At 44.6% G+C, this 18,211-nt stretch overlaps 1 protein-coding gene across 3 annotated transcripts in view; it reads left to right on the forward strand.

Moving 5' to 3' along the window:
- Nucleotides 1-18,211, forward strand: part of mark2b (MAP/microtubule affinity-regulating kinase 2b) — an 83,460-nt gene that overhangs the window by 31,688 nt on the left and 33,561 nt on the right. For 2 of the 3 annotated variants that reach the window (XM_056300739.1, XM_056300740.1), the window contains exons 2-12: nt 2,052-2,219; nt 3,855-3,908; nt 6,945-6,993; nt 7,553-7,618; nt 8,303-8,373; nt 8,666-8,722; nt 13,984-14,220; nt 15,257-15,376; nt 16,030-16,129; nt 16,473-16,585; nt 17,028-17,102. In XM_056300739.1, the coding sequence (XP_056156714.1) occupies nt 2,052-2,219; nt 3,855-3,908; nt 6,945-6,993; nt 7,553-7,618; nt 8,303-8,373; nt 8,666-8,722; nt 13,984-14,220; nt 15,257-15,376; nt 16,030-16,129; nt 16,473-16,585; nt 17,028-17,102 (1,110 nt within the window). Of the gene's footprint in view, nt 1-2,051; nt 2,220-3,854; nt 3,909-6,944; nt 6,994-7,552; nt 7,619-8,302; nt 8,374-8,665; nt 8,723-13,983; nt 14,221-15,256; nt 15,377-16,026; nt 16,130-16,472; nt 16,586-17,027; nt 17,103-18,211 lie in introns of all 3 variants that reach the window. The other variant, XM_056300738.1, reaches the window with a different exon arrangement.

Raw genomic sequence — 18,211 nt, forward strand, 5'->3', positions numbered from 1 at the left:
GTATGTGTAGGCCTACAAATACAAGGAATTTGTACATGTGTAAGTACTTACACAAAATAGACATACAGCTAAAACAAAGACAACTAGGTAAACATAAACATTTAAATACTATATACAGATGTAGATATAAAAATAAATTATAAAAAAGGGAAAAAACAATGATGTAACAGGAAGGCAATAGTGCAATGGTGCAGAGTGCAAAGATGCTGGAATAAATATGTTAACAGGTTACTTTATATACATGAGGTAGGTGGACATGACAAAATAGGCATGTATACAATATACAGTATATACAGCATGCTTAGATTTATTTTTGACAATGATCATATGTTAAAATTGCTTAAACTACAGCATATATAATTTAGCATTTGTAGGTGTAGTGGATGTTCAATGTTACAGGTATATTGCACAGGGATTTTTTTCTGACACGATGACTGTTTTAAGTGTTCGTCATAGTGACAGTCTGCAGAAAGAAATTGTTCTTGTGTCTGGTTGTTTTAACGTACAGTGCTCTGCAGCACTTAGCAGAGGGGAGGAGTTGGAACAGGTTGTGGCCAGGGTGTGATGGGTCTGCAGTGATGTTGCCTGCCCGTTTCCTGACTCTTGAGATTTATAAATCCTGAGTGGAGGGCGGGTGGGCACCAATGATTTTCTCTGCAGTCCTGACTGTCCGTTTTCGTCTGTCCCTGTCCTGTTTGGTGGCCGACCCAAACCAGACAGTGATGGATGTGCAGAGGACAGACTGGATTACCGCAGATCAGAACTGAATCAGCAGCTCCTGAGGCAGGTTGAACTTCTGAGCATGCGGAGAAAGCACATCCTCTGCTGGGCCTTTTTGATGATTGTGTCTGTGTTGGATGCCCACCTTAGGTCCTGGGAGATTGTGGATCTCAGAAACCTGAAGGTTTCCACAGCAGACACAGTGCTGTTGAGTATAATGAGGGGAGGGGGCTCTTCCTGAAGTCCAATGTCATCTCCACAATTTTGAGCGTGTTCAGCCTCCGGGTTGTTATGACCGCACCAGAAGGCCAGCTGATCAACCTCCCATTTGTATGCAGACTCGTCACCGTCCTGGATGAGGCCGATGATTGTTTTGTCGTCTGCAAACTTCAGGAGTTTAACAGATGGGTCTCCTGAGATGCAGTCATTTGTGTAGTGGGAGAAGAGCAGAAGGGAGAGCATGCATCCCTGGGCACTGATCGTCCAGGTGGTGGATGTGATTTTCCTCAGCCTCACTTGCTGCCGCCTCCTGTCTTTCAGGAAGTTTTTGATCCACTGACAGGTGGATATTGACAGCTGGGGGCTGGTACAGTTAGCTGGGTGAGTTTGGAGTGGAGGATGTCTGGGATGATGGTGTTGAACGCTAAGCTGAAGTCCACAAACAGGACCCTTGCATATGTCTATGGGGAGTCGAGGTGTTGCAAGACATGGCGCAGTCCCATGTTGACTGCTTCATCCACTAACCTCTGGCAGTTATATCGAGTGTGATATTAATTGCTATATTTGGAATGTACCACACTAAGGTCATGGTTACATTTGAATAATATATTTAAAATGTAATAACAATAACTTCTTTCACCAGTCAATTGGGAGCAAAGTGGTTTCTCTGTCAACGGCATGTTGATTGTAGACATAACTTACGGGGAAAGCAAAATGTTGCCACAATGATGACTTCAGGAAAGCAGGAGGATTTTCCAGTTCTGTTGTTTCTGTCATCTCTGATTCCGGTAGTGGCCATAATGTCTCGAAAAGTGCAGCTGCAGGCTACCGGTGAGCTATGCGGTGTTGTCTTTGAAGTGTCCCCCCCCCCCCCCCTACGGACACACGCCAGACGTGCACAAGTTGGCAGGGGTGGAAAATAAAAAAATAGATAAAAAACTCAGAGAATCGCCGATCCTGCTTTCGAGTTCGAAGGTCGAACCCTTGGACTCGTGCACCCCACCTACTGTCTCCTCTTTACAGCCTCCTTGGCGTACTGTCAATTAAAAAGTTGTGTGACATAAGAATTTTCTAGGTCTTGGGACTAAAATCTGCTATCTCTTCTCTCTCAGGACTCCAAGTCGTCCTCTGGCCGTGCCAGCATGTCACGCTGTCGGAACTCCGTTGCCACGACAGCGGACGACCAGCCCCACATCGGTAACTATCGGCTCCTGAAGACCATCGGCAAGGGCAACTTTGCCAAGGTCAAACTGGCACGGCATGTCCTCACCGGCAAAGAGGTAGGTTTACTTGCACCTGTCTGTCTTTTGGAAGGAAATCCCTAAGCAGCGTGTCGTTTGCAAACAAACGTGATTCTGTTATTTGTAGCTATGAGGCATTTGTTACCTTGTGTAGAAATATGAAACCATTGATAAATCATTTTAACAACAGAACCCTTGGTTAGCATTGTTGGTTAGCATTGTTGGCATTCCTCATTTAAATCCAGCAGGGACCGCTAGTCTCCGCTAACAGGTTAGCGTTCTATATTTTCAATGATAAATGCCAACAGTGCTGAGATGGCCTTATTAAGTATTTTAGTAATGCTCTTTTTTTTTTTTAAGAAAATGAGGGAGCTTACCCAGTGTCTAGTGAAATAGGAATACGATTTTTAAATTGGTTTGGCTTGTAATGGTCATTTTCTTGGTGTGATGTATTTATCCGTTCACTACCGAGATAGGTAAACCCGGAAGTTAAGCCGCTACCCACTCCCTTTTTTTTTTTGTTGTCCATACCACATTTTCAGAGTACATATTCTCAGTAGAGTGAAAGACTTCCTCAGACAGCGTCAACATTAGCCAGCGTTTGGCTGTTGAATGGACACGGCCTGGCCCCCGGTTGTCAGGAAAAGGGGGGTTGCAGGCAGAGCGTCACATTGCGATGAATTCGCTAGGTCTAATCTGTCTCAGAAGGGTATGCAAGACAGTGCATTCTGCTACATGACATCAGAGCCCTGTTGTCAGGTTGAACAGAGCGGGTCAGAGATGTTTGGCTCACTGCGAACCCCAGATGTGACGTAACTCGGTAGACTTTCCCTTTAAGGTAAAAGCTTTGTCTGAAGCGGCCACATGCTGGGCTCGCTGTCCATGCCCCAGTCAACTCCCTGATTTGTTTGTGTGTGGCTGTGTGTGCGTGCGTGTGTACGTGCGTGCACATGCTGGGAGGGCGGGAGAGAGTTGGGCAGGCTGTCAATGTGTGACAGCTCTGTGCCAAATGTACTGATAACACTCCACATGATCTTTCTGCACAAACACACACACACACACACACACACACACACACACACACACACACACACACACACACACACACACACACACACACACACACACAGAAAACATGGGGGAGTCTGATGGTGTGAGGGTGAGACAGACAGGAAAGTAACAGAAGTAAACGGATTGACTGCTAATATTTTGCCTCTCTCCAGCTCTGTATTTCTTTCTTCTGTCCTCTCTCCCTGTCTTTCTGTCTCGCTCTCTCTCTTGGCCCTCCTCGCTCGTATCCACTGTTGGATTATGAACTGTGGACCTTATTATAGCACGGTTGTAAGCCATGTGTCAGCCCAGGCTCTATATGTGTATGCTAGCACACAATTGTATATCTGTATCCTACCCTATTACGCAACTCCAGTACATGCTATGATTGTGGATTTATCACTTTATGCTGCTAATATATTATTGCTCTGTGTGTGAGTGTGTGTGTGTGTGTGTGTGTGTGCGTGTGTATCATTCCTGTGATTTTGGAATTTGTTTGCACTACACACTATGTGCTGTCTTTAGTAATCCCCCTGTTTTTGACCATATAGTGTTTGAAAAATATGAAACAAGCTGGCAAATAATTTGTTTTAATAATTCGATGTGTGGTTGCTTTGCTCCCAGGTGGCTGTAAAAATCATTGATAAGACACAGCTCAACTCCTCTAGTTTGCAAAAGGTGAGTATTCCAATGGAAACGTACATGTGTGCATGCCTGCGCGTGCGCGCACACACACACACACACACACACACACACACACACACACAGAGTTCAAGCAGACCTCAATCTCTCATATCTCGTATCCCTTTTCTCAGATGTCATTTCATGCCTGTCTCCCTCCCCCATGTCTGTCTCACTCCCTCTGTCGCTCTCTCTCTCTCTCTCTCTCTCTGAAGTGGTCTAGTTTTCAGAGAGTTTTAATTACAGGAAACAAGCTGCAATTACTTCCTTTCATTGCGGCAGGGTGGGGTCTGGCCACTTACAGTGCCTTCAAGAAAGAATTCACCCCCTAGAACTTACATTTTGTTCCTTCACACATCCACATTTTAATGCAATAAAATCTTATTTCCCTCCACAATAAATTCAACACATGAACCCCAATTTTTTTGTCATTAAAGATGTTTTTTCTTCAAAAATGAAGGACCTGGATCTCTGTACAAAACTATTTACCCTCCAGAGTCAATATTTTGTAGAAAAGCCCGTGGCGGCGCCTACAGCTTTGAGTCTTCCCAGGGATGACTGTATGGGATTTCCAGTTTAAGATTTTGGAATTGTTGCCTATTTCTTCATACAGATTTGGTCCAAATTGGACACAGAGGAGTCCCTAGACAGTAATTTTAAGGTCATAACCCCAAATTTCCAGTGTGATTTAAGTATGGAGTTGGGCTGGGTCTTTCCAGAATATTAACTTTCTTTTTTAAGCCATTCCTTAGTAGTTTTTGCTCTTTGCTTTGTGTCATTGTCCTGTTGGGACATGAATGTTCACCCTAAACAGATTTCTTGCTGACTGAAATGGGATCTCCTCAAGGATTTGCCTATATTTGGCTCCATCCAGCTTGCCCTTGATGGCAGCAAGCTTTCCAGTCCCTCTTGCTGAAAAGCAGCTCTGTAGCATGATGCTGCCATGCTTGATGGTAGGGATGGTGTTACAAAGGTGTTGGGCTAAGTTTGGTTTGTGCCAAACATAGTACTTTGCTTTCAGTCAGAAGAACTCATGTCTCATTAGACTACAAAATCTCAGATTTTGACACATGGCTTCCGGCAAACTCCACGTGTGACTTAATCTTGGCCCGTCTCTGAAATGGCCAGTTTCCCAGAGGCCAGATCTGTGAAGCGCTGAAGAGATTGTTGATCCCTGGACAGTTTGTCCCCTATCAGCCAATGAGCTGTGTAACTCTGAGGGTTGTAGCTGGACATAGGTGGACCTTGTTAATGAATTAAATGTGATTTCTTATGAAAAATTATTACACCTGGCCTGATTTAAGTTTTTAACACAAAGGAGATGGACACTTGGTCAAGTGATTTTTCTGGTTTTTATTTTCAATTTATGTAATAACAGAGTTCCTGTAATTTAATATTTTTAATACAGCATAGAGAAGGAGTTGGCAACCTATGGCATCCATGCACACAGTGACACGCAAGGCCATTAACATTTTTTATGTAAAATATTGCTTAACGGTGAACTAACTAAACGGACAATATGTGGCACAGTGGCCCAGTGGTTAGCACTGTTCCCTCACAGCAAGAAGGTCCTGGGTTCAAACCCCAGGCCGTCCCAGGTCCCTTGCTGTGTGGAATTTGCATTTTCTCCCCGTGTCTGCGTGGGTTTCCTGCGGGTGCTCCAGTTTCCTCCCACCATCAAAAAGACATGCATGTTAGGGTTAATACTCCTGCCTGTGCCCCTGAGCAAGGCAATGGAAAGAAGAACCGGATTTGGTCCCCGGGTGCTGCAGCTGCCCACTGCTGCTATACAATAGGATGGGTTAAGTGCAGAAGACAGATTTCATTGTCGTACAGCTGTACAATGACAAAATAAAGTGGCTTTCTTTTTGTCTTTCTTTCAGCTGGATTTAAAATAATACTGAAATAATTAGTCTCAAAATACACCATTGTTTTTGACAGCAAGAGAGCACACAATTGATGTGGTCTATCATACCCCTCCTCCTTCCACCTCCCTCTTATCTGCCGAGCGCAGCATTACAGCGGTAGTGAAAGCGAAAGATAGATGGCTAGTTTTTTTTCTGCTTTAAGTCAAAAACAACTGACGATGGCAGAAGCAATACTGTCTTATATTCACCTTGTTCAGCCATCTTGGACAAACGAATTTGTAATTATTTCACGAAAGGACCGAGCTGTGTGCACTCTCTGCTGCAGAAATGTTGTGTGTCGAACTTCAAGTTTAAAACGGCATTTTGAAACAAAGCACAAGAAAAACTTCAAAGATGAGGCTGATAGGCAGGCGTCCGGGTAGCGTGGCGGTCTCTTCCGTTGCCTACCAACACGGAGATCGGCAGTTCGAATCCCCGTGTTACCTCCGGCTTGGTTGGGTGTCCCTACAGATACCATTGGCCGCGTCTGTGGGTGGAATGCCAGATGTGGGTATGTGTCCTGGTCGCTGCACTAACACCTCCTCTGGTCGGCCGGGGCGCCTGTTCGGGGGGGAGGGGGAACTGGCGTGATCCTCTCACGCGCTACGTGCCCCTGGCGAAACTCCTCACTGTCAGGTGGAAAGAAGCGGCTGGTGACTCCACATGTATCAGAGAAGACGTGCTAGTCTGTAGCCCTTCCTGGTTTGGCAAAGGGGGTGGAGCAGCGACCGGGATAGCTCGGAAGAGTGGGGTAATTGGTGGGATACAACTGAGTATAAAAAAAAAAGGAAAAGAAAAAAAGATTAACACAAAGTGCACAAAAATAATGCAGAGAAAGCAGCTACGTTCTCAGACACACATGCGCACATACATACACACACACACATACACACACACACACATACACCTTGTATAGAGCTGTCACATCTTTGTAATATAATTATTGACAGTCACACACGTACACAGACACACGCACAAAGTTGAATTGCGCTTGCACATAAGTAAAAATTCCATGCACACAAAGACTTGCAATATCAATGTGGACTGACACTCTCACCTACATGCAACTAACAAAAATAAGAAGAGTGTCTTAACAATGCTGTCTGTGTGACTTTCTTCTCCCCAGCTCTTCCGGGAGGTGAGGATCATGAAGCTGTTGAATCACCCCAACATAGGTGAGTCACTCTTCCGTTGTTGTTTTTAACTCTCTTTCCTCACTCTTAGAGTAAACTACCCCAAATCTGATGCAGCCTTCAACCCTTGCCGCCAATTCAAGCACTCATGCTTGAATTTTTTGCGGCATGGTGGCACAGTGGTTAGCACTGTCACCTCACAGCAAGAAGGTCCTGGGTTCGAACCCTGGGGTTGTCCAAACTTGGGGGTGATCCCAGGTCGTCCTCTGTGTGGAGTTTGCATGTCCTTCCGTGTCTGCCGTGGGTTTTCTTCGGGTGTTCTGGTTTCCCCCACCATCCAAAAAGAAAAAAAAAAGACATGCATGTTTGGGTTAGTAACTCTGTCTGTGCCCCTGACCGAGGCCTGGCAAGACCAATTGGAGTTGGTGCTGTACGGCGGCTGCCCACTTCTCATAGCAACACAGCTAGGATGGGTTAAATGCAGAGCACAATTTCCCTACGGGGATCATTAAAGTATATCAAAATCACAAAAAATAAATAATGACTCTTCTTCTTCCTCCTCTCTGTCTGTCTCCCTCTCTTTCTTTCTCCCCTCCTGCAGTCAAGTTGTTTGAAGTGATAGAGACAGAGAAGACTTTGTACCTCGTAATGGAGTATGCCAGTGGAGGTATGTCTGTGTTTTTGTAAAATACACAAGCCCCCCCCAGCCGAGACCTGCTCATGTGTGTCAAACTAATGGTTACCCTCCACCAGAACAGTCAGTTCTGCTCTCAGTAAGCTGTTGTCTGTTAGTGTCTTCAACACACGTGTGTTTTGTGACCAGGTTCTTAACACTGGAACGACCAGGATTTCACTCCTCCCTAAAACGATCATGGGCCGTCAAAATGACGGCCAGTTTTTAAACTCTATATTCTGTCAAGATAAACACCCAAATGAGATATTAATGCATTACATATGTATGTCTGTTATGAAACTGACCCCAAAAATCACTTTTTAACAACTGTAATACTATTTTTTAAACAATTTAAACTTCAGAGACATGATTGAACGTGAATAGCAAAATTGAAAAAGTGAAAATATTATCTGAAAAACAAAATGGAAACACATATTTCTGATCTAACAAACGTAACAAGGCCTATAAAACGTCAGTATTAATGGCTTTAAACACTAACTCTTCTCACTGTGTCAGTACCTGTGTCAGTACTTCACATTTATAAAGACTGCCCGTCCCCCTGCCCCGATACTGAGGACATGGAGTTGACAGCTTTAGTTTGTTGTCTTGATGCTAAACCCTCCCAGCACGTAATCATCTTCATCATCATCTTCTCATCCTTGTTCTCTGTCTGTGCAGGGGAGGTCTTTGACTACCTGGTTGCCCATGGCAGGATGAAGGAGAAGGAGGCCCGTGCCAAATTCAGACAGGTGTGCTTCTTTAACAATGGATTATATCTGTTCCTGGATATGTTTGTGTGTCTTATACATTTTCAATTGTGTGCTTTTGTGCGTAGGCTGGATTTTGTGGCAAGGTGCATGGCTAACATTTTGTGACACGTTTGCTCGGTGTTTTTGTGTTGTATGTGTGTGTGTCTCTGTATGATTTTTTCGGTCAATAAAATTTGTGTGCTCGCATGTACTAATGACTGTTTGATTGCAAAAAGAATTCTCAATACAATCTCAATGTTAACTCCCCCCCCCCCCCCGTCTGTCTTTGCAGATAGTGTCAGCGGTGCAGTATTGCCATCAGAAGTGTATAGTACACAGAGACCTCAAGGTGAGTACACGTACACACACTATTGAGTTACAGCGGGTGTCCAAGATTGACTTTGAACCAGCTCGTCTCTAAAGCACGCAGACACACACTGCATGCTTTAGGCTCACACCTCACCTTTTATGCTCTGTTCTCTCTCTCTCTCTCTCTCTCTCTCTCTCTCTCTCTCTCTCTCTCTCTCTCTCTCTCTCTCTCTCTCTCTCTATTCAAGTCAAATGGCTTTATTGGCATGATGTAACACACTACATATTGCCAAAGCAAGCGCTGAAACATTGAAAACCTAAACATAAATTAGAAAACATATAAATGTACAACAGAAAAAGAAACATAGCACAACAAAAAAAATAAACGATGGTACAAAAAAATATACTGTCATAAAATATAACAGCAACAACATGTGTCAGGGGACTGTCACTGACTGTCCCTCACTTTGTGGCAGGCAGCAACATAGACTGCTGCTAACTTACACTCATTGTCCCTCACTTTGTGGCAGGCAGCAACATAGACTGCCGCTAACCTACACTCACTGTCCCTCACTTTATGGCAGGCAGCAACATAGACTGCTGCTAACTTACACTGACTGTCCCTCACTTTGTGGCAGGCAGCAACATAGACTGCTGCTAACTTACACTCACTGTCCCTCACTTTAGGGCAGGAAGCAACATAGACTGCTGCTAACTTACAGCTCTTTGAGGCTTCTAATTTTTCTTCATCTAATAGATTACGAAAACCTTTTGTTATTGATGGGACTTTTTAAAAATGTGCTTCTCCAAGATGTTTATACCTTTCCGTGTGGTGAGGAAGTGTAGCTCTGTTTCAGGCTCCATGAGGGTGCAGTGACAGCACAGCCCTTCCTCTGCAGGGAGCCAGGTTTTCCCCCTTTTCAGTAGCAAGGCTGTGCTCACTTTGTCAAGGTTATTTTAGTTGCTGATTAGTCACCATGCTCAAATAATCTGCTATGGTGTACTGTCGATCTGGAGCCACATAGCTCTGAATTTGCTCTGTGTTTTTGGTTGGGTTTGCCAATAGGTGATGTAATTTTGTTTGAACTGTTTTGTAATTTGATTGAGTCTGATCGGTGATGACTTCTAAGGTTGTCAGAACTGTGGCAATGAGGAATAAGGCCTGTCTGGTCCATATTGGTGGCACGCTGGCGCAGTGGTTAGCACAGTCACCTCACGGCAAGAAGGTCCTGGGTTCGAGCCCTGGGGTAGTCCAACCTTGGGGGTCGTCCCGGGTCATCCTCTGTGTGGAGTTCGCATGTTCTCCCCGTGTCTGCGCAGGTTTCCTCCGGGTGCTCCATTTTCCTCCCACAGTCCAAAGACATGTAGGTCAGCTGAATCGGCCATACTAAATAGTCCCTAGGTGTGTGTGTGTGTGTGTGTGTGTGTGTGTGTGTGTGTGTGTGTGTGTGTGTGTGTGTGTGTGTGTGTGTGTGTGTGTGTGTGTGTGTGTGTGTGTCTCGGCCCTGTGATGGCTTGGCGGCCTGTCCAGGGTGTCTCCCCGCCTGCCGCCCAATGACTGCTGGGGTAGGCTCCAGCATCCCCGCGACCCTGAGAGCAGGATAAGTGGTTTGGATAATGGATGGATGATTGGTGATGTGTTCTGTGCCAGAGGAGTGTTAATGGAGCAGGTTTGTGGTCTCAGCCTCAGGACCAGTTGGGTAAGGGGATTCCTTTTGCTCCTCAGCTCTTGGCATTGCAGGGCTTGGCAATGGTACGAGGGGGGGGGGGGTCATTTAGTTTTAGGTGTGTCTAAAAGTTAATTGGTCTTTTTTGTATTTTCAGTATTAGTGGGTATTGGCCTCATTCTGCCCTGCATGCGTTGTTTGTAGCTTTCCTCTGGACATGTAGGAGACTCTTACAGATCTCTGCATGTGGGGTCTCGATGGAGTGTTTATCCCGTTGAGTAAAGTCTTGTTTTGTAAGTGGACCCCACACCTCACTGCCATAGAGTGCAATTGGTTCAATAACACACTCAATTAATTTTAACCGATTTCTAACTGGTGTTTCTGTTTGTATATATATTTTTATGTCATAGAAAGCTGTCTCTCTTTGTCTCATTCTTTCTGTCTCTCTCTCCTTATCTCCCTCTCTCTGTCTCTGCATTAATCCTCATATGGTTTGACATATCTGAGATGAAATCCCACCCCCATGACTGCTGACTTGTTGACCCAGAGGTTAATCACAAAGATGATTTAGTGCTCCTCCTCTTGTGCAGGGGTTTATGCACGTGTGTGTGTGCGTGCGCACACACGCACACGCACACACACACACACACACACACACACACACACACACACACACACACACACACACACACACACACACACACACACACAAAACTATTAACTTTATTGCACGCCTTAGTTTGATTTGTATATTCGTTTGTCCCAAAGTGTCAGCTGGTATTCCAGAATACCCTTTCCCCGTCTGTGTCTGCTGGTCTGTCTGTTTCTCTCTCCTGCTTACTTGCGCTTGCTACCTTTTTTTCTCCCTTAGTTTCATTCAGATAAGTATGTACCAAGAACTTAATTACATCACGTGCACACACACACATTCTCGTACCTCTATCTTTGTGAGGACTCTTCATTACTATTTTAATTCCCTTACCCTTCACCCTGACTTTAGCCATCAGAGCTGCATGCCTAACCTTAATCCTTACCCTAACGTTAACCTAATCCTAATTTTAACCCTAACTATACGCCAAGTCCTAACCTCTAAAATAGACGCTTAAAGTGAGGACTGGCCAGAATGTCTGAACTAATGGTTAAAAACTCATATTGGTCCTCCAATAGATAGAAGTACAAGAGCACGTTGCACCCCCCCCCCCCCCCCCAGAGCTTAATGCTTCCAGGTCAGTTAGTTTCATAGCAAAAAATGGAGATGTAAATCCTCTTACTGTTCCACTGGGCTGACCTGTAGACAGGACACTATCATGATTACTGTCACTAGAACCCCAGTACACGCTTCTCATGCCCAAGCTCAGTATGTTGACAGCAATGACTATGGGAAGAATGGTGCTACAATTCCCTTTTTTTTTTTTTTTTTTTTTTGGAATCCCTGCTTTCCCCCTCAATTTTATCCAGCCAATTACCCCACTCTTCCGAGCCGTCCCGGTCACTGCTCCACTCCCTCTGCCGATCCGGGGAGGGCTGCAGACCACCACATGGCTCCTCCGATACATGTGGAGTCGCCAGCTGCTTCTTTTCACCTGACAGTGAGGCGTTTCTAGCACCGTGGGAGGATCACGCTATTTCCCCCAGTTCCCCCTCCGCCCTGAACAGGTGCCCTGACCAACCAGAGGAGGCGCTAGTGCAGCGACCAGGACACATACCCACAATCTGGCTTCCCACCCACAGACACGACCAATTGTGTCCGTAGGGACGCCCAACCAAGCTTGAGGTAACATGGGGATTCAAACTGGTGATCCCCATATTGGTAGGCAATAGAATAGACCGCTATGCTACCCGGACGCCCTGGCACTACATTTTTGACTTGTTTCATTGCATTTCCAATCATTTGGCTCAGCTCCAAAAACAAAGAACATAAATTTTTACAACAGTAACAGTTGCTAATTTACGAAAATGGCAATTGTGGAGGCCTCTACTGAACACACAGTGAATGTAAGCCCTCCTGCACATTGTCATAATCACTGTTTTTTCTCAACCAGCGTGTCTCTATTTCTCGTGTTCGTGACCTAACACGGTTCACACAGCCATATCTCGTAGGTCAGAGACTGTACGAGTTAATGAGTCTAGGTCCCACATTGACTACATTTATTGCGCTTCTCACATGGGCTGAAAAAGTTGCTGCCACGTGGTATAGTAGCTGGTGGTAATATTTGGTTTATTTTCAGTTTAAACACGAATATTCGACTGTTCTGATATTCGTTCGTTGGGTAGGTAATTGGTTTTTCAGTTTTGGGATTCAGATATTGTTTTTGTTTTTTTTCTTCCTCTCTCTGTCTCTCTCTCTCTCTCTCTAAATGTAGGCTATCAATAAAGGCAAACTGCAAAATACATTTTGTCAGCACATTCTTGTACTGTATGTATACCTTTGCACTGTTAAAATGTTGGAATATACCATCTCAGCTTGGGCACCAGACATCCCTCTCACTCACAGCAGTGAATGTCACGCTTCAGTTCATCTTGGCTGTTACAGGGAAGACAAAATGCTGAAGACCTCAGCTGTGTGGGAACATTTAAATTGAGCAGGGACACGGCAGTGTGCCATGTGTGTGTTTTCTTGTTGCTTTGTTTGACTCTAGTTCAGGAAGTAAAACATTATAGACGTAGGCTAATAGTGACGGAATTTGAAACTGGAGTTGGTCCCCCAGCTCCTAGTGTATAGGGAGAGTTAAATGCAGAGGGCACGTTTTTTCCCCCAATGTATGCGAGTACTGAGAAATGACAATAAAGAAATTATGAATAAATATAAATCTTATAAACATGCATGCCAATGTGCATTTGATTCCCAGGTCAGAACCAGGAGATGATGTCATGGTGTTCTATTCCCCTCTCTCTCTCTCTCTCTCTCTCTCTCTCTCTCTCTCTCTCTCTCTCTCTCTCTCTCTCTCTCTCTCTCTCTCTCTCTCTCTCTCTCTCTCTCTCTCTCTCTCTCTCTCTCTCTCTCTCTCTCCACACACACACAGAGAAACTAGCATTATGAACAAGCAGCAGAAAGGAGAGTGTACCTGTTGCTTGGCAACCCTGGCCTCCCTGCTCACTGGCTCGGTTCAGGAATAAAGATACCCACACACTCTCCGCTGTAGATTGTGGTTAGCCTTTAAGCCGACTGACTACCTCCCATGGTCCCAGGACCCGACTTGGGAATCCCTCTTGTGTTTCTCCCTTTTCTTCCCCTCTCTCCATTTTTCCATGATGGGGAATTAATTTTAGACTGCTGTCATTAAAGTGGTAGAACGTTTGCATATACAAGTAGATGTGCTCTTTATTCACACAAAAAAAAAATCAAATCTGAAGCACAAGGATTTCCTAGCTGTTTTGTTTTGCATTGGGGGGAAAAAAAAGACGGGGAAAAAAGAAAGGAAAAATCTGTCAATTGATCTCTACTGACATCCTCTCTTCTTTCTCTCATGTCTTTTTGGCCCTCTTGACCTCAATCTTTTTTTCCTGCTCTTGCCACCCTCTGTCCCAACTTATATATTTCTCCCCATCTCTTTTCTTTCATTCTGCTCAAAACAACTTTTTCTCCTTCTCTCTGTCTCCCTCTTCCTTGTACCCCTCTCATACCCTGATCTAGGCTGAGAACCTGCTATTGGACGCAGACATGAACATCAAGATAGCCGACTTTGGCTTCAGCAACGAGTTCACACTGGGGAACAAGTTGGACACATTCTGCGGCTCCCCGCCCTACGCCGCCCCAGAGCTCTTCCAAGGCAAAAAGTATGATGGGCCTGAGGTGGACGTCTGGAGCCTGGGGGTGATCCTCTACACACTGGTCAGCGGGTCACTTCCCTTTGACGGGCAGAACCTCAAGGTCAGAGGGAGAAAGATTGTTTGTGTGTGTTAGGTTGGTGTCTGGAAATTTGGAACGGAGGTCTTACTGTTTATTGTTGTATGGAGTGTGAGTCATATACCACATCAGTTTTGTTATACAGGGTCTGGGCACGTGTGTGTGTGTGTGTGGGGGGGGGGTCCTGATTACTTGTGGACTAATGGGATCTTGTGAGGTCAAACTCAGACTAATGATGTCCATTTTGAGGTATGGTCCTTTTATGGGATTGAAGGATGTGAAAAAGAGGGTGGGAGTGTGTGTGTGTGTGTGTGTGTTTGAGAGAGTGAGCCAGAGTGTTACTATCAGTAGCGGCTGGTGGCTGGTGCTACAAATGTTTGGGGGGTGGGCACAATTTACCTTGGTGCAGCACACCTGACAGCTGCTTTAATGTCCACACAGTCACAGAGTTATTAAGAAGGACAATGTAGCCTATAGATTTTATCAGGGTTCGTAGACGGTGGATGATTGACAGTCGAGACGAGGCGTCGTGGTGGGTGTGAACATGATCGACAGCCAAGAATTGTCCAATCACATTAGATCAAAAAACATTAAAACAATACCAATTCGTTGCCAATAAAAGTGGGAGTGTCTGGGGCGCACAGAACTGCGCCCCCTGGAAAATCTGAAGAAACCAATCAGACAGCAGCCTCAGGTCACCTGCTCGCCACAAGTTTGAGGGCGTACATAAGGTATCGTTTGGCCGGCGCCCCTCACCCAGGAAGTACATGTATTCAGACAGAAATCAACCAAATACCATTTGGAACCAATATTTAATGCTGCTGACAGGCGCTCACAGACTGAAAACACTTCTATTTCATAATTATTTGCATTATACAACTAAATTATATTTAACATGTTTAAGTAGATTTTCATCTCTTGATATTTGAAGGGGGTGGCACCCCAGGGCCCTGTACTGGCCAGCCGCCACTGGTTACTATTCGTTATTCTTTATCTATCTGTCTGACTATCTATCGATCTATCTATTCATGTATTTATTTTAACGTGTGTCCATTTTTAGGAACTGAGAGAACGCGTGCTACGTGGTAAATACAGAATTCCCTTCTACATGTCCACTGACTGCGAGAACCTGCTCAAGAAGTTCCTTATCCTTAACCCCTCCAAAAGAGGCAGTCTTGAGGTATATACACACAAATACACACGCAGGTGACATGCAGGTTACATATTGAATGTGTGTCTTCCACAGTTCACACACACACATGATTGTCATACCCGTTGTCTTACTGACTGGCAGGTGCTACTTCCATCTTGGCAAACCAGATTCCCATTAATGTTATGGACTTGCAAACAAAAACTTGATGCAAGGGTTTCAAGATAAAAAAAAAAAAACAAACTGGGATGAAACAATTCAAGCTTTACTGTTTTTGGGCAATTATGTGACCACACCCTGCCTAAAATAAAAAAACAAACAAACATTTATTTCGGCCAATTCTGACAGCAACCTCTTGTATACTTGTAGTGTATAAAAGCATGGCTGTAACATAGTTAATGTTATAACATGGCTGTGTGTCACTTTCCATATTCAATCTCTTCCCCACTTCTAACCATTTTGCTCTGTGTCTTGCATCTTCTCCCCTCTCATCTCTTATGCACCCACCTCTCCTTCTACTCTGTCTCCTCTCTTCCTTTTTCCTCATCTACTCCCTTGTTCTACTCTCCTGTTCCCCACATTTCCATCCCCACCTCCTTCTGCTGTCTCCACTCTCGTCACCTCTAATGATTCTGTTATACTCTCCTCCCTCCCCCCTTCTGTTGGTGGCTTGTTCCTAGCAGCAGATAATGAGGGACAGGTGGATGAATGTTGGACACGAAGAGGAAGAACTTAAACCTTACATTGAACCCCAACCAGACTACAAGGACCCTAAGAGGACAGGTTTGTGCTTCACCCGCCAGCTGCTGCTGGGTGTTACCTGTGATCAGTGTTCATTTTCAGCTGTTGGGATGAATTGGAGTTTAGGGGTTTCTGTTTCCGAATGTATTTAAGAAACTAGATAGTCATTGCTACACAGGGACGATAAATTAAGCCTTGTGTTATTAGCATCCTCAGCACACAGACAGATATACACACATGGTCTTTTTTCCCCCCCTTCAAAGACATTCACACTTCACAGCATTATCAAGTTTTGTAATTTCATTGCAAATTGGTCTTGCAGTTGTTTTGTGTTTGTGTGTGCGTGCGTGCTTATGTGTGTGTTTGTGTCTGCGTTAAATTATAGACATCATGCTGCAGATGGGCTTTTCTCAGGAAGAGATCCAGGACTCTCTGGTGAGCCAGAAATACAATGATGTGATGGCCACATATCTGCTGCTGGATTATAGGAACTCTGAGGTATGTATTTTTATACACACCGCACAGCTTTCACAAAACCTACATTTTACTTCACAGTGAACAGCCTTGGTATCACAAGTAGTGTGATAGGTTGTTGAGTTCATGGAGTTTTAAAGAATTGTGCAATGCCACACCATATTGCAATCTTATACTTTTTTTACATAGACACAGAGGCTTTCCCCTTCCTGCTTGCTTGCCTGTTCCCTTTCTCTCACGCTCCTTGCACAAACACATTCTGATATGTAATACCTGGCCTGCCGTGGTATCATATGTATCATGATGGTTTGGTATTTCACTTTTCCTACAGTCTCAAGATATTGTGCAACATCTCCTTTATACTCTTTATCCACTGTTTTCTTCTCTCTCTCTCTCTCTCTCTCTCTCTCCCTCTCTCTCTCTCTCCCCTTACACCAACACATTCTGATATATTGTCATTTCTCAGCTGGATGAAGGTTCAATCAAGCCCCGCCCAGGAAGTGATGTAAGCAACATAACTGCCCCCTCCCCACCTCACAAGGTACAGAGAGCATTCACACACACGGGCGTACACGCACATGTCTACACTTAGACACAACGTCTCTGCCCCTTCCTTTCCCTCTCTGCCTCATACACGGTGACAACTCCAGCTGGCATCAAGGGGGCACCATCTTCTCACCCTCTACCCTCTCTGGAGGTGCAGCAGGTTTGCCTGCTCCCTGCACATTTTAACACAGAGCCAGTCTCTCTAGATCTGGTCTTCCACAGTACTCTGTACTCACTTTTAAAGAACACATCACACACTCTCTCTCTCTCTCTCTCTCTCTCTCTCTCTCTCTCTCTCTCTCTCTCTCTCTCTCTCTCTCTCTCTCTCTCTCTCTCTCTCTCTCTCTCTCTCTCTCTCTCTCTCTCTCTCTCTCTCTCTCTCTCTCTCTCTCTCTCTCTCTCACTCACTCACGCTTTTTCTTTCTCACACACTCAAAGGTACACACCTGTTTCTCACTTGCTCTCTTGGGTCAAGAAATACATGCCCGAGTGCAGCTAGTAAGGACTACAGATCCATAAATGAGTTAATGCTCTTAACTTTCATATACACCGTCTTACTGTCTTGTCAAAAAAGGTGTAGCTTTCGCATATAACTTAGTGTGTGTGAGAGTGTGTGCGTGTCCTTGCTCTGTATAAGGTGAATTAACCAGCTCTTTCACTTGTATGTGGCAGCGTTAAAAACAGGGTTCCCACGTGTCCTCAGAGAACTTGCATTTAAATTTATAGACTGGTTTTCCAATAATGGAATAACCTGGAAAATGATAAAATTTATCAAATTTCCTGGAGATGTTATTGCAATCATTGAAACATTTTAAGTGTTTTTACCTGCTGGGATGGCATAATTTCAGTGTAGGTTTTAGCTTATATCCCATATTTTAGCCATATTTTTAGCCGCTGAGATTGCACATAAGTGTTTTAAGTTTGACAAGTAGGTTCAGTTTCATTGAGAGACTTGAGGCTTTCACTGGTCGGTAATAATGAATAATATGAACTTCCATGGACAGTGGCTGTCATGTATATCCAAGCAAAAGTCATGGAAATGTCCTTGAAAAGTACTGGAAGATGATTTCTTTGGAGGTGTGGGAAGCCTGTAAAATATGTCCG

The sequence above is a fragment of the Lampris incognitus genome, chromosome 20 (genome assembly GCF_029633865.1).
Source record: "Lampris incognitus isolate fLamInc1 chromosome 20, fLamInc1.hap2, whole genome shotgun sequence".
In the NCBI taxonomy this organism is placed as follows: domain Eukaryota; kingdom Metazoa; phylum Chordata; class Actinopteri; order Lampriformes; family Lampridae; genus Lampris; species Lampris incognitus.